General features: G+C 41.4%; 1 protein-coding gene across 2 annotated transcripts in view; it reads right to left on the bottom strand.

Annotated features, from left to right (window-relative positions):
* The window catches only part of GNAS (GNAS complex locus), a 131,714-nt gene that overhangs the window by 18,659 nt on the left and 95,508 nt on the right, over positions 1-17,547 (bottom strand). For both annotated transcript variants that reach the window (XM_063404247.1, XM_063404248.1), the window contains exon 5: positions 16,868-16,965. In XM_063404247.1, coding sequence (XP_063260317.1) covers positions 16,868-16,965 — 98 coding nt within the window. The remainder of the gene's footprint in view (positions 1-16,867; positions 16,966-17,547) is intronic.

Below are 17,547 nucleotides of genomic sequence, written 5' to 3'. Positions count from 1 at the left end.
TAATACAGACCCTCCATCTTTGCTTACTCACGTGTCTGTGACAACATCAATACATAGTCAACAACAATCCAATGCCTTTCCACAAAATGCATTTGAGTATTTACTGCTTTTAAGCCTGCAAGTAAAATGAACACCTCACAGAATAACATGGCTTTACAAAGACTCATTAACAGCTTTAATTTAACAATAGCAGGACAAGCCATTTTAGAATCTTTTAAATAAAATATTTTGGCCCTTCCCCCTCTCTTCCCACTGACCTAACTTGACTCAACTCACTCTGAAGCAGAATTTAAATCTTTACAAAAATATGAACTTTAAACCTCACCTCTCAAAAGACACAGCTGGCTATAAAAAACCTTAAAATAGTACTAAAAGCTGTAGTCATTCAAATGTCTGTAAAACACAGTAGGACAGACTTTGTATTTACAAAACATATTCTAACATTTGCAAAATGTGTTTTTTCATGCAGACTTTTCTAAGCTGTGCTCTTTTCATGCTGCAGTCACAGAGCATTCAGAATGAAGTGTGCACAGGAAAAGTAAAATCCCCGACAAGGCACAACCTCCGCCTGTTTCCTCTCCCAGCCAAGAGTCACTGCTGGTTTGGGCTCAGGGAGGTTTTCCATGGCAGTCCCTGACTCACAGAGGAGCAGTGAAGGTTTTTGCAGAGGTGCTGCAAAACACAGAATCCAGACAGGACTGGAGTGAGGGGTGTGGGTGAGAGATGCGGAAATTTGGGGACAACTCTTAAAATCCCTTCTTTTCTAATTAGCTTGTTTTGTAATGTTAAAATGAGGAAGTCATTCAGCTGCTTCAGGTGGAATTACTTCTTCTGAGTTAGCTTTATTGACTCTATTTATTACCTATATGAAAGTGCTGTAATTACTTAAACAATTACTAAATGTATTATTCACAGAACATAATTATTTCAGCATTACAACCCCAAAAGCCCTCAGCAGCAGAAGGCATAGTCCTATCTTGAGGTGGAACCTTATATTCAGAGGAATTAAGACTGAATTAAGATTCAGGAGGTACCAGAGGTGACAGAGACACACAACCCTTCAGCACACTCACTGTTCTCCTTGCTGGCAGACTTTAGAGAGGCCAGGGACTGGTTCAGCCTGGGCAGGGAATCTTCTCCCACAGCCCCATCCCTCTCTCACACAGCTCTCTGTGCTCCCAGGCTGTGCCAGAGCCCTGACCACAAACCACCCTTGGGCAAGGCTGGAGACAACTTCTGTGCTGAGCTACCCTGGACAGAACTGCTCAATTTAAATTCCTGCCATGTTCTCTGGGAACCTTAACTCCAGTCCTACCTTTCCTCCAGGGATGGGGGTGAGGAGAACAAAGAAAGAAAGAAAGATTCTACCCTTGTCGTGCACCAAGTACAAAATGGTGCAGCGAGCTCTACCTGTGCAGGGTGGGGAAGAATTTCATCTCAGTGGGCATTAGTTCTGAAACACCACTGATACTGGTTTATGCTTTTTTGGTTTACTACACTGAAAAGAAAGAGATCTATCACAGAGCTATCAATAAGAAATCTCCAAAATCCACGGGATGCCTAAAAGCCAGTAGAAGACACGCACATCTTCACCATCTCTTTGTCTGCAGAGGGCAGTGTCTCATGTTTGCATCTCAAATGGATTGAAACCTAAACCTAAACTACTCATTAACAGATTACAAATTTCCTCTTCTACATGAAAGAAACATTTAAACAGTCTCAGGAGAAGAACTGAACCAAAAAAGACACTAAAAACCATGGGTATAATTGCTGCAGTGGGAAAGAGGAGAAGGGGTCTAAGATGGTATTTCTCTTCCCCAAATATTGTGCTTATTCCCACATCAACATTTGTTAAGCCCCAGCTGGGGCTTTTGGCTACCCAATATCCAAGCCTGTTATTTTGCAAAAAGACATAAACCCAGCAAGCCTCTTATAATGTCTAAAGAAGCACTAAATTAAGTACAGCACCCCTCAGATTGCAGTCTGGGCTCAAATATATGCCTAAAACTTAGTGGCCATCAGTCATAGCCCACAGATCTGGAAATAAATGTGCAATCCAAAGCTGTGCTGGGAAGCAGAGGCAAGAGGCAGCTCCAGGAGAACAATCCTGGGCTGGCTCACCTATTGCTCTGATACCTGCAGCTGGCAACTGTGTGATTCCAGAGTGCTGCAGACAATTCCAGGATTTCCATTTGTTCTGCATTACTATAATTAGAGCTTCCGGATCATGGTTTACTCTAAGAACAGCAGCAAAGGCTTCAAGGTGGAAGAGACTCAGATCAGCTGGGTCAGGAGAAAGTCTGCAGAGAACATTTGTAGGTTCTGGTGAAAGGGAGGTGTGTTCCTACATTACCTACCCCCTATCAGGTGCTTATTTATACATACACAGTCCATAAACACCATTACCATATGTGAAACACAGCTTTTATCACACAACAGCACTTTAACTCCACTTCCTGTCCTCAGCAGCAAATTATTAATTCACCACAAAAAAGGGGTGTCTGAGCACAGCAACTGGTACGTTACACACAAATTAATAATATGCAAATACTAAATATAGCCGCTCCTGCTTCTCTTCTACATTTTGCTGCCTAAGAGATTTTTGCAGCATCTTGCACACACTGGCTTGCCCTGCATGGATGGTGATGCTCAAGACTAGTGACAGGTGCAGAGCTTTCCAAACAGCGCTTTTCCCTCATGCCATCCCACCCACGTTCAGCTCCAGCTTGTAAAACTGCACTTATCTGCTTTGGAGGAACGCACACGCACAGGAAGTCCAAGGAACAGACTGCCAACAAGCAGATGAGAAAATTAAAAAAGATCTGAGATGCTAATAAACCGTGCCAGAATTACACACTGCATCTAAATACAGGTTTTGAGGGAACATCACTGGAGTACTCGTGCAGATAAGTATATCCTTCATTTTAATTAAGGAAGAAAATTTCTCTCCTTTGAATGAGCTCACTTCCATTGGAGAGACTTGTTTTACTAACATATCTTACGATTTTCGGTTTCTTTGCCTAAAGATAACAGAGTGGGGAAGAAAAAAAAACCTTAAGGCTTATACGATTTACATTTGGGTCACTTACTTTCTTCGTTGTGGCTCCAAACATCAAGCCTTTAAAAAAACCTCACAAGCCCCACACTGCTCTGCAGCAGAACTTCCTCCTGTTACCTACACTCATTCTGATCAGCACAAACTGCAGATATTCAGTGGAGTTACAGTCAAAAGGTATCCCAAGGGAAAAAAAAAATCTTTTGACTAATATCACAGTCAAAAAATACAAATTTTTAAAAGCTGTCTGGACACAACCCTGAGTAAGGTGCTTGAGGGAACCCTGGTTGAGCAGGGAGGTTGGACTAGATGGCCCCAGTGGTCCCTTCCAACCAGAGCCCTTCTGTCTGATCCAGTGATTACTGGTTTCTAAGAAAGCATGCAGGGAAACTGCCACACATTTACACAGACCTAACTCTGCAGAGAAAAATCTGTTCCAGCTTTCTGCATGTCCACCATGAATCCATTATGATGCCTTGTGGTGTGGACATCAGGAAAAAATGCGGAACAGTTCAGAACCTAAAAAAACCCCACACTTAAACATTGGATATTCCAACCTGATTCACCCTGTAAACCATGTATGTATAAAAGCAGCATGTGCTTGTACAGATTCTGGTAATTACAGAGGTTTCTTTCAGAAAAAGCACCGTGTTTCACACAATATAAACACGGTAATTGTCACATTATCTCACAATCTACATTGTGATTTCAATTATGCACAACAAAGGGACTGCTCATGAGAACTGAACTGAGAGAGTAAATCACACCCCTCATAATAATAGTAACAAACCTGTGTTCATTAGTGTTTGTTTGTTTTTAAAAGGTATTTGTTCAACTACTAAAAACATCTCTTGCAGACTGGTGAAAAAGAAAAATGCACTGGGTGCGGCATCAATCTTTCATTTGTAAGACTTGTCTTGAGAGAAATCAGTTTCATATTCTTCACAGCCACGTGACTTTATCAAAAAAACACAGTGCAAAATTTGGCATAATTAGCAGGACCTTCTGAAATACAGCCCAGAAGAAAGCTCTGAGGGAAACAAACACGTTTCACATCATTAGGGAAAGTTGGAGCTGAAATGGAGGTACCAGCCTCTGCACACAGCAGAAATCCCATCTATTTTTAGTTCACAATTCCAATAAGAAAACAGCTGGGAGTCTAATGAAATTATCTTGGTGACAAATTTAATGGACTGAACACTAAAGTTACTATTTTTAAGTAAAGTTCCTAATTATCCTTCAAAACAAGAAGCAATTAAGCAGCAGTGGAGCTCCAGCTTCCCAAGCGTCTGCAAGGCTCAGCTCCAATCAGATTGAAACTGGGAAATGGCTCAACACCTTTCTGATCCTAAAAGTTGGTTGAGGGCCAGGCTTGGGGTTTGGTTGGGGTTTTTTTTAGTCTAATGAAAGCAGCTCTGCTTTGACCTGTCCAATCCTGCCTGGTGCTGTTTTCCCTGCTTGGGTTCACACCGCGCCCGCGAGAGGAGACGGGGAGGGAAGGGAAATGGAGCTGGGCTGGAGGGAGCTGGGAGAACCCTAAATGATAACAAACAGCCTGGAAATGGAGCTGGGCTGGAGAGAGCAGAACCCTAAATGATAACAAACAGCCTGGAAATGGAGCTGGGCTGGAGGGAGCTGGGAGAACCCTAAATGATAACAAACAGCCTGGAAATGGAGCTGGGCTGGAGGGAGCTGGGAGAACCCTAAATGATAACAAACAGCCTGGAAATGGAGCTGGGCTGGAGGGAGCTGGGAGAACCCTAAATGATAACAAACAGCCTGGACATGGAGCTGGGCTGGAGGGAACTGTGAGAACCCTCAATGATAACAAACAGCCTGGAAATGGAGCTGGGCTGGAGGGAACTGTGAGAACCCTAAAAGATAACAAACAGCCTGGAAATGGAGCTGTGAGAACCCTAAATGATAACAAACAGCCTGGAAATGGAGCTGGGCTGGAGAGGGCTGTGAGAACCCTCAATGATAACAAACAGCCTGGATCTGTGTGCTCTGGATCACAGAGCAGCTCAGCTCCGTGGGAGAGAGGACAGGGAAAGGCTCCAGGAGCAATGGAGAAGGGCCAAGGATCCCACCTAGCAAAGAGCTCTGAGAGAGCACAGAGGAATTCTGGTATTTTCAAATTTACTGGAGCAGCCACATTAATCACAATAAAGCAAGTTATAATCTGACATGTTCTTCTCCAAAAAGCTTTTTAAAACTGGCCATTTTAATTAGTGTTTCCCTCGGTAACACACTGTGGTACTAATGAGTCTGTTGTACTTTTAACCTCACACAAGATTATTCCACACTTCATACACACCTTATTTTTGAAACAAATTTTACACAATAGAGAGAGTTAGAATTAGAGTTAGCACTGAAAATAGATACAGATAATGTACTAATATCTGCATTTGAATGAGACATGGTAAGATCCTACATCTGGAACATCCATTTGGGGAATATATCATGGTAAAACAGGGGATCTCTAAACTCATCCTCTCACCCCTTCCACCAAACCACTTAGTGAGAGTCAAGATCAAGAATCTCGATGACAAGATCTTGATCAAGATTCTTGATGATATCACAATCCTTCCTGGCATTAAAACCATGAAAGATTGATCACCCTTCATTCATATGACTTCACTTTTAAAACCTCACACTATCCGAAACCACCCAAGGGTTTTTGCAGATGTGAGCTTTTATAACCCTCTTGAAGAAGAGCTGTATCAAAACACCAGTTTACAAATGGGGAAACTTTGTTTCACCCAAGCCTGGCCTCGCTAACAAAATGTGTGTATCCTAAAGCAGTTCAGCTCCCTGGGACAGAGGTGAACAAGGAGTCCTCTAGAAAAAAACAAGGAGAAGCAATTCCAACAAAGGGAAGAAAAGGAGTCTGCACACCTTAACTGCAAACTGTTCTTCTTCATGGCACACAAAGTGATGTTAGGGAGAGCTAATGAAAACACCAAAATAAAGTAATAATCAGGAGGCTCACTCCTGAGACTCAGTTTGATGAAAATATCCAGAGAACAGCCCCACTTTATGAAGCAGTGTAAGAAAATTGTCTTGCCAGACACAAAGCTTCACAGTCCCCTCACACACCTTCTGATCTTGTTAACACTATAAATGTGTAATTAAAGTCCCTCTTAGATACCGTAACAGCAGAAGTGCTGGACAGTGTGGTCCTCAGAAAATCTGCAAGTATTTACCAACACTGGGGATAAACAAACAAACAAAAGGGCAGTTTTAGAGTTAAGGGGCTTTTGTAGGTATATTGCTATTTTCATCCATTTATAAAAATTTCTTAGGGTTCAGAAGGATCTTTTTTTTGAAAAACACGAATCTCAGCCAGGATCCCACAGCAGACCTGGCCACCTGACCGGGCTGGATGTGGCTCCTTCAAGGCTCCTTCCCTCCCCCAGCTGCAGAAGGCTTCCTAAAAATAGTCCTTTGCCAGCTTTTACTGGGGCTGCAGTTTACAGGAGCCCTCTGGGGGAAGGGGAACCTTGCAGAGTACCCAAGACACAGAAAATTCACTGGGCAGCCAACACGTTTCAAGTGTAAATTATCATCCAGACACTGAAACCCCTCACTTCCATAATGAACACATTACAATTTAGCTTTATTGGTGCACATCCTTCTCAGAGATTTAATCAGTGTACCACAATACCAATATAGTGAACTGAGATTTATATTTAACGACAACAACCTATTTTAACATGTTTCAGCTACAAAATCAATGTATAATATACTGCAGAGTAATCAGTTCAAAATCACAACACCTATCAATGACATCCTGCTACAAAATTACTCTTAACCACATGTAAAATTAGCCAGCAATTTCTTTCAGTTTATTTAGAACTTAGTCACATATCAAAAAATACTGTATTTAAACATACTTAAGCTCAGCTTTGGTTTGAAAACTTCACCTAATATGAGCTTAATCTACTTTTTCATTTTCAGCCTGCCCCTCCTGAAGTCAGGATTTTATGACCATGTTCTCTGCATGCAAGCACATGGTCTCAATAAACTTTTGAGCCTGCTGGTAAATTTATACCAAATGTCCTCCAGACATCTTTGTCAGGGGTCTCTAAAAACAGTAACTTCAGCAATACCTGTGATTGCAGACAAGCACCCAGACAAAAGAAATTTAAATTGAAGTCTCCAGTGAAGGAAAGGCTTTGGCTATCACTGAAGAGTGGAGTTCACAGAAGAGGAAAACAAAGGGGAGAACGTGCAAGTCAGCAGCATCCAGTGCTCCCTCTCCCCAGGACTGGCAGTGATGTATCTGCAGTGTTTCAGCCCAGGGAATAACTGGGAATTGAACCTGGTGCTTTCACACCAGGTACAGCTTTCACAGCAAATGTAATGGACTCATTCCATCCTTGGATCAGGAATTTTCTGTTGCTTTCCATCTTTTGGACACCGTTGCTTTTACTGCCTTTTTAATGCAAGTCTTTAATGAGGTTTACAGTAGCTTTTTAGGTCTTAGGGTTAAAAAAAATATTCTCCTAATTGTCATCCTGCAAGACAAGATCCTCTTGTGACGTTCCTTTTCTGCAGCAATGCAGCTGAGCCATGAGAACTCTCATCAAACCCTCTCGTGCTCCAAAGGCTCTCGTGCCTGCTCACGGGGAACACCAGGAACAGCAGCTCCCAAGGGTGTTGGAGTCTAGAACATCCCTCTGGCCACCCTAGAAGGTTTGGAGGCCAGACAGGGGAGTCTGGGATCTGTCCAGGGGGGTCAGTTAGACCCACACAGATCCCAGGAGGACACTGACTCTGATTGCTGTCCATGAGAGTGAACACTCACATGCAGGAAGAATCACAAATCCTAAGAATTTAAAATAAGTAGTAGACGGTTTATTATAGAATATAAATATAAAAATTAAGATTCTTAGTATATAGGGCTAAAGAGGCAGGATAGAAGAATTGGGGAGTAGCCCCTGTCCTCCTTGCTCTTGCTCTCGTCCCCCATCTTGTGCTGAGTTGAGTTTTAGAGATTGGCTTAGAGTAGAACTGACATGTTAGTAAAAGTAGTAGGTATTGGTAAAATTTTGTAAATAAAAAATACGTGTTAAACAGTAGTTAAGTCAGAAGTACCGTACTTAAGGTGCAGGGCTCTCTGATCCGCCCAGTCCTGCTCTGCTGGGGATGCCTTGCAGAGCTGAGAAAGAACTAAGATAAGGGACCCTGCCAAACAACCCTAGCAGAGCTGAAAAAAGACTAAAATAATAAAGAATAAACAACCTTAGAAATGTACACCAACAAACTCAGCTTGTCGTCTCTACCTCTAGTGTGTAACACTTAAGGCAAAGAGAAGACTAAAAACCTGATTACCTCTGAGAACAACCCAGAGGAAACTCCCAGAAAACAACAACCTTGAGAGAACCCTTATTACCTTGAGAGTCAGCAACCCCAAAAAAAATCTCAAAAAAACAATAACTCTAAGACGAGGGCGGGGAAAAATGCTCCAACACTCCTCAGCCACCCAGGCAAGTGAACTGCAAAATCCCAAATCCTGCTCACAGCTGCTTGGGGATGGTGGCTGTTGGAGCACCAGGGATGCCCATCATTCCTGCAGCCCCGTCCTGCAGCGTTTTCTGTGCCTTCCACAGCAGCAGCCACACCTGGGGGTTCCTGCCAGGCCAGCCCTGCATCCCACACCAGCTTCCCAACCCTCCAAACCAGAGAACCCACCCAGGAATGATGCTCTGGGCCATGCAAAAATCACGTAACCAATGCCACGCTCTTCCCTGTTCCCTCAAGTGTGTATTTACAGCTTGCCCTGTGTTCTGTGCCTGCACATCTTCCTCCTGGCAGGAGGGATTCCCAGGGAGGGCTGCTCCAGCCCCTGTGGAAGGCTTTTATTCTGCTTTTTTCTGTCTCACACTGAATTGTTTGTTTGAATCACAGCTCAAAATGAACCTTGTTCAGGGCTTTCTCTGTTTGCACAAAGGGACCTTGCAAGGGCCTGGGAGGGGCAGTGAAAATTCACTCTCAGGAACTGTTATGGGTTCTAAGTTGCTGGGACTGATCCTCACTTTTGACAGCTACAGTGTTCCACCAGTACAGCAATCCAACACTGCTCTGTCATTAAGTCAAATACTCACAAGTCAAGATGTCATTGGCTCTGCTTTATAATAAGCTTATGTGAATTTTATGGTAAAGCCGAGCATATTTTTTATATTAATGGGTAAAACTTAAAAAACCCACAGAAGTCTAGTACACCCAATATGCATGACCAACTTAAAGAGTTTACAGCAGAATTCCTCCCCTTATTTAACTTCTCACTCTAATTCATTCTGACCAATTCATTAATGACATTCATTCATTCCCAGTTCACACTGACCACCACTTGTCTTCACAAAAACCAGAGGATTGAAGGATTGCCATGTACACAACAATCTACGATTTTACTCATTCCCATTTTCTTAAAACACTTGAGCAATGGCGATTACAGAAGTTTCACTTGCAGTAAACTTTTTTAGGGTGAATTTGTTGCACTTTCCTTACCAGAAAAAAAGGTATATTCTCTGCCTGGTGCAAATAAGATTAAATAAACAGAAAAAACAAGGAAGAGTTTCTATTAGTGTGGATGCAGCCTCTTGAATTTTTCTTAATCTTTAAAATCATGAAAGAAAAATTGAATTGTGTAGTAATGCTGTAGCAGTAGCTGCATTAAATGATCTTATGGAACAATACAACATACTAACTAAACTTTTGAGGATGGAAAGAAACTACAGTGGGAAGGAATGAGGAACCTGTTGCCATTAAAATGCAGAAATTAGTGAGAGTTTAAATAACCAAAGGTTTTGGCTTATATTGCATCTCCTGCTGTATCGCATTGCAACGCTTTCCCTTCACCCACAAAAAAAATTCCACTGCATTTGCATTTGGAGGTTTGCAGAGAACACAACCACAAAAAACAAAGCAGAAGCCTGAACAGGTATCAGAAATATGTTGACTAAGAAGTCCAGACACTATTGAGCCAAACAGACTTGAAAGCAATTACAAAAATATGCAGCAGATATTTGTTTTAAAAAAACCTCAAGATTATTTTCTCCTTTGGAAATAGAAATCCCTGGGATTAAGCATATTTTGTCATTTATATGTACGTTTAAAATCACTTGGTGATGCAAGCATAATATTCTTTATCAAACAACACAATTTGCCATTTTTAGCACTGGTAACAAGGAATCCATTCTTCTCTTTATGGAATTATTTTTAACTCTATTAATTAACATAATGGGTATAGGCCACCCATCAAGAAATTTGGCTAAAGAACTTTTGTCTGCAGAACTCTGGACTGTAGCCAAATACTTTTAGTACAGAATTATCTCCTGAAGATGCATCACTCTTAGGTTTATACAGCAGTACTTACTTATACATTTACATTCTTTGGTAATAACAACTTTGGTTTCAAAGCTGACTAATAAAGTAAAATATTAATGGAGATACATCCTGAGCAAACTACACCCTGGACTCCACTCCAGTGTTCTCCTCCAGATAATTAAAATGTCAGTAAGTTCGTTATCTAACCCTGCCTTCATTGCACTCTCCTGATGTTCTTCTGGCATTCAGAATGAAACTTCTCAGTAAGAGGAGCACAGCAATCTACTGACCAAATCATGTGGGCATCTGCTTATGATCTCAGAAAAAACTACTATTTTAAAGACAAATTTTATTTAAATAAAATGCTAACATTTGTGCCAAACTTTGAAAAATACTCTTTGATCCAGTGCAAGCCTAACCTGAACAAACGTTGTGCATGTGAATTTTGTCTGAAACAAAGGAATAGCTGTTGTGAGAGCAAATCCATTCACACGTGAAAGCAAATATAAAACACCCATTTTCACTGAATCAGGCATCCATGAATACTAGAGTTTATCCTTAACCCTTGCAGGCATTAGCAAGTGATGCATTTAAAGTAAAAAGTGAAGTTAAGTATTTGGACATAGGACTGTGTCAAGAAATTGGGGAAGAAGTTCCAACCCAGCTTCTTCATGCTCTACAACCAGGTCAGCCCTGCCTCCAGCTGAAGGCAAATCCTCAATATTTACAACCAGGCAGGGAAAGGAAGTTGCATCTGCAGCCAAAGGGCAGAAAGGAACTGGCACATTCACAGATCTGTGGAACAGAGGAGAAATAAAAGCAGCAGATGAATGAAGGCAAAGAATCCAGGGGGCTGGAAGTGGCTGAGTGGAAGTGGAGGCAGAAATCAGATTCCTGGAGCAAACAGTTAAAACCCTTGACAATAATTCAGGATGATGCAATGGGCATTACACAGGCCTCAAAAGGCTGTGGTATGACTTCTTCCATTATTCACATTTTGGACTCATAAAGGTCTTTCTGCCATTATGGCCCATCAACTTTGTATCTTCCTTATTGGAGCACCTAATTCATAACTTTCAAACAACCTATTCCATGACACCTTCTGGTTTATCTTGCTTCATACTGGGATGTAATTTATTTTGAAGACAGCAGAGTTTATCTAGGGTTAAGGTTAGCTTGAATTTATGATTAGCTGTGACAAGAGTGGGGACATGTGCTGGATTCATAATCCATTTATTGGCTAAATTTAGGTAATCTGGTTTTCTGAGCACTTGCCAGCAGGCACATCTCTGCTACTGACAGTCAGCAAGAGGGCACACACGTGGAGGAGCTGGGCATCATTTGGACTTGTGTTTTTGGTAGTGACTTCACTGAAGTCATGCAAAAACAGGAGTTACTGTGCTCCCCATCATACACCTAATACCCCACTGGACTGCAGAAAATGTACAGCCTGGGCTGTATTTTTTAAATTGAAATTTAACCTTGTTTAAAACATGATCTTCTATTCCCTCAGGCTGAAGACGAGCAGGGAAAAGACTCTAATTCAGTTATCTCTAAGCACTCTGGAATAGAGTAATGTGCATTTTGTAATCAAGACCAAAAATTAGGAGTTAGATGATCTGGGTCTACTCTTTGGCTTGCCAAGGAATTCACACAGCAGTAGGCAAGCTCATCAGTTTTATCCCAGTGAAAGGGGACATGAATATTATTCTTCCTCATGGAAATGTTTAACAATGTAATTGTTACTGTCCATAAGAAGCTCATGTATGCCAGGAATACGGGCCAGGGAAATTCCTGCTGTTCCATGTGAGCACTCAGAGGAGCTGGAGACGAGAGAAACCACTCTGTCAAAATCACATCGAATGGAAAGAAAGTAAAAGGGGAAAAAAAGTAATAAATAATATGGATAAGAAACTAGACTAACAGTAGTACCCCTGATAAATCAGGCACTATTTTAAAAAGTGAGACTTTGAGCAAACACACTTTACTGCATGTTCCATGAAGGGAACTTTGTCATGAAGAGAAATCAACATGGAAGAAAATCATTAAGTGCACAGATTGGGGCTCTTAACTGCTCTCTGCAAGCCTGCAAATCCAGAAATAAAACACACCATAAATCTTAATAAAAGTATAAAGAATTCACAACATCAGAAATTAAAAAGCCTGTGTGTCCACACGTGCTGATCCTTCAGCAGCCCTGCACAGCAGTTGGCTAATAGCTGCACTCCCTGCCTTTCTTTGATAAGTATTTTAAAAACAAACATCTTAAAAAATACTCCTCATAAAACCCTTCTGGAGGAGCCTGGCGCAGTTTCAAGGTATCAGAGAGGCTGTGCTGGTGCTGGAGTTCCAGAAACGTGACTGAGCACCTCCAGAGCCTCTCGTTGCCCAAAATGGCAGCGCAGGAGAGGAGCGGGGCAGGAAATCGCGTGAGAGCGGCTCGGGGTGCTGCTTCCAGCCCTTCCTGACACCGCAGGCTGTGGAACGGCCTCAAACACCGGCTCCCACTTTATTTCCTTTTCCAGCCCAGCCAAAACCAGGAAGTACCAGCGAGGAGATTCGCAGGGAAAGCGCAGCGTAAAAGGAAGCACAAAATCAAATGAGTGGCCGAGGCTAACTAAAGCACAAATTCAGGGATCTGTGGGCACAGCCTAAGAGTAACAACTCCAGAAAAGTCCTGGAAGGCTCATGGAGTACCCAGGCTTTGCTCTTAACTCAGAGGCTCCTGACATCAATGCAGGTTTCCTCAGGCCATCCACAGGCTGTGGGCAAGACCTGCCAGGACAGAGTGGGCACCTCTCATGTCCCCATGCCACAGCCAGCACATTCCTAGGGGACAAATCCTGCTCACTGTGACTGCTCTGAGGGGATTTGTGAGGCTTTAAAACCAGAGCTGCTCAAATGAAACCTGAGGTGGAAGTATCAGCAACAACAGCGCTTCAGAGAGATCGAGTTTGTATTCGACAGAAGGCGGATTTGACAAACAGGCTGTGGCACATCACAGTGGAAATGGCTCCTGTGTTTTTAATAATAAGTAATATATTCTAAATAAAATGCAACCCCGTGCCTTCAGGAAGGCATATGAGGATGGTAAATAATTTAACACTGTTTGGGGTTTTCTGTATTCTAGACACTTCTGTGTTCTTCTGTTTATTATTAGCCAGGAGCAGGATCACATGGCAGCCTCATACAAACACTCTGTGTGCATCCCTGCAAAATGCAAGAGCAATGAAATTTGGTCTCACAGACAAAGCTCCCTCCTCACTGCTGCAATACAGAGACAAACTGGAGACAATGTCACAGACCGTGTCGTTCTAAATGCAGAATTGAAACTGATTTCTTAGTCAGGCCAGTCAAGAAAAGGGAAACAAGCCTTCTTTCCTTTCAAGACTGTAAAATATGCCTGGGCAGGAAGTACAGTAAAGCTCATGACGAGCAGAGGCAGCTACTCTTTCAAAATGCACAGGGCTCCTCTGAAGTGACATTTTCCTTTAGCCAGTGAGCTGGAGGATACAGGGCAGGACACCAGAAGAGATCTCCAGCAGAGGAGGTCACTGGCCAGGCCTCCCAGCCCCACACTCCCAAAGATCACAACTGCAGGGAAATGGGAAACCAGGACGGGACCTGTGGCCTCTGCTAAAGTCGTTTTTTCTCAGCCAACACAGCCAGAGACTTGGTGGAGCAACAAGAAGTGTGTGATAATGTCACTTCTTATGGGCAGACACTGAAAGTTGTAGAGGTGCAGAAGGAAGCACTGTACATTTAAAGTTACTGCTCCAGAACAGGTGAAAAATAGCATTTCTGGACTTTAAACCCCTAGACTGGAATTAGGGAGATAAAACATTGAGAATTATGTTTGTTCCCACTTTCTTGGGAATAAACACACAGCAGAAAGTGTCTTTTCCCTCACGCTCTGTCCATCCAGGAGAGCTCCTGACCCATTAGCAAATTCCCGTCTTCCCTCAGCACAAACTCTGCAGAAGTTTAGGCTGCCAACTCTCCAGAATCTTTCTTTTTCCAGATTCTCCATCCCTGAACCCTGGAAAGCTTTTCCTTCTCCTGGACTACAGCTAAGCTGTCTACATGTAGAACCAGCTTTCATCCATGGAAAGCAGAATTGCTAAAAGACGGGCAAAACTGATTTTTAAATGTTTGGCGGAATCTCCTCACAAAGCTTCCTATATAAAACTGTGTCACAACAGTGACAAAGCCTCCTTTTTTAAAAAATTCAGAATGTTAAGTAAGTTCATACCAAGACGAGCTTTACACTAAGCGATTCAGCCTTCAAAATAATGACAGTTGAAAAGCATTGAATTTTTTACAAATAACTCTAAGAAGTTGATTTTTGTGAACAAGAAACATTGTTAAAAATTTTAAGGCAAATCACTGAGCAAAGAACCCATTAATGTTTTGGATTTTATTCAACTTTTAAGAGCAAGAAAGGATTTTTGGAAGCCAGACTGATCTTGAAAGAGAAAAAACACTTTTCCATCTCCCATTTCCAGTGTAACTTTCTTATTTTAAATGGGGACTTTAAAAGGGGAAAAGTGTTCACAACCCAAAACTCTCTGAAAGAATAAACAACCCCAATAAAGTTTGCTCAATATTCTCCTTTAACTCCTATTAGCACTAACAGTTAACTTGCACATTCATATTAAAACAGCCCTCCTTTAATAAATCTCAGACATGTTTTGTATTTTGCTTTTGCCACATTTTTGTTAGTGTGTGCTCACCAGGTTAATTTAAAGGTATCAGTCAAGTCAGATTTTATAGGAAGTAATTTTTGTTAGATCCCTTGAAAACTGAATGTGATATAAACAAGTTTAGCATTTCGAAGTGACATTAACCTCCACGGTAACATTTTGCCATTAAAAAACTCCTACTATTCAGACTGTTATTAAAAACAACACCACTGCACAGTCAAAAATGCCAGAAAGAACAAGAACTATCAAAATTAATAATTAGAAAGCTCCTTCTGCAAGACTATAGTGTCGTATATATTATGATTATTTTGAATAAATATTAGAATTATTAAAATATTTTTAGAAGACAGCAATTTCTATTTTATTTTCTTTAGGGAAAAAAAATTCTAATTTGTCAGCAGTGTCCAAAGTTTATTTTTGGCTCAGCAGCCCATGATGTAGAATTAAGAGTTCCACTAGATGGAGCAGGATGGTAAAGCCATTATGAGGGCCACCTCCCCTGCTGATCTATGGAAAAGTCAATGTCCAGGGATGATAAGAATTTCAGCTTTCTTCAGGGCAGAAAAAGGGCAACACAAAACCCTCTTAGTGCTCAACAATTTCCTTCTTCCCAGCATAGAAGCTATTAACAAACACTAACCAGAAACAAACCCAGCTTCTCCTCACTTCAAACAACTTTACACCAGAAATGCAAAATTTACTGGATGCTTGTCTGAAAATGAAAATCTTTGTACTTTTTTATTTTGTAGCAACTGCACTTGCAAAAAGCTCCATGCCAAATGATCAAACATTAGTCACCTAATGCAAAAGACATCGTTACACATCAAACAAATTCACTCTGGAAACAATGGCAAAACTTCAAAGAGGCTCCTACAGACCTGGAGCTGTGCAAGGCACAGTAAAATTATCTCTCTTGTCTCTTTTCAAACAGAGCTAATTGTTGATTTACCTTTAAGTCTACCTAAACAAACAAACAAAAGAAGAACTTTACAGATTTTATTTCATCAGATGTTCCTTAAGAGATGCAGTATTAGACAAACTGCAGTTGCCATCATTGTGTGAAATGAGAAACCTTCATTTTCTTGCCCATTAAACCTTACTTCAGCTTCTCCAAAAGAAGTAGAGAGAATATAAACTAACAAAGAACAGTTTTAACCATTCATATTTCAAATTTAAGTCCTGCAGTTCTTGAGTATGCACAACGAAAGGACCAGGAATGGACAATTAACTCAAGCACCTTGCCATAAAAAATCCTGAGGCACAGTATATTTATTGCTGCATGTGATAAATAACTGCAAACATGCAGCAGACTCTCAAGACAACACTAATTATCCCAGCAGTATAAATACCAGAGGAGAATTCAGATTCTCAGAGATGTGCATGAAGGCACACAAGCAGAACTCTGGTGACTGATCACAGGCTGCTCCCCATGATTGTCACTCCCACCTCTTTGTTTGCAGCTAAATAAACTGAACTAGAAACCAAAGTGACAAACAGGTTTATCTCCTACCAACACTCCAACTTGCTGCAGCACCTGGAAAAGATGGGCCAAGTGGAAGAGGTGGGAAATTTGGAGACAATAGAACTGTCCCCTCACTAAAAGGCCTCATTAAAGCCTTTTGAAAGCACCTCTGAAGTTTGCAATGTAGATATTGCCTAACTGAACACCAGTTTGTCCCACCTCTCTGAACAGCTGATTACCAAGAATTCATGACACATATCCCACTCCTTTTGCAAGCCCCAGGAGCCCAGAGCACTGGCCAGTCATGATACTCACTACTGTGCACAGTCGATCAGCTGGTACTCGTTGGATCTCTCGTAGCAGGCTTTCACACCTTCATCCTGCCAAAGCGTTTTTGTGTGTTCATAGAACTCCTGAAATGGGAAAACAGCGTTATGGAAACGGGTTAGAGATGAAGAGAATCTGCAAATAGCAATGTATCGTTTTGTTTCCCAATGAGCAGGAAATTGAGTATATTTAACAAAAATCTTTAACCATGCTTTAGAACCTCACTGCAAGGTTCAGTTGGCTTTCTGAGTTTGACTTCAGCATTCTGTAACAGTTAACTGCTTCTCAGTCACTGATTGAATCCAGCCATCTACTGTAACAAGGGTTAATGCCTCATTATTGACAATTCCGTTGGCATTTTTAATATTAAATGCTTATTTGGTAACACTTGTTCTTTAACTGGTGGTGTCACTGTATTTTAAATTTACGTGGCTGTCAGGATTTTTTTTCTTCAATGCAACATTACTTCTCTGTAATTCCTACATGAATGATAACGATAATTAAGTTGTTCATGACTTTGCAGGTTAGTGAGGATCTTCAGGGACTATACAGACATCTGTATCTTACTTAACTCTGCACCGCTTTCGTAAATTTATTCTTTTACAGTGTAAAAAGACACTGAACTACAGAAGAAAGACAGCGATACAAGGCTAGATCATGTTTTGTCT

This window comes from Prinia subflava, chromosome 8 (assembly GCF_021018805.1).
Source record: "Prinia subflava isolate CZ2003 ecotype Zambia chromosome 8, Cam_Psub_1.2, whole genome shotgun sequence".
NCBI classification, from domain to species: Eukaryota; Metazoa; Chordata; class Aves; order Passeriformes; family Cisticolidae; genus Prinia; species Prinia subflava.
Note: the sequence above shows the minus strand (reverse complement) of the source record. Positions and strands in the feature narration are given on the sequence as shown.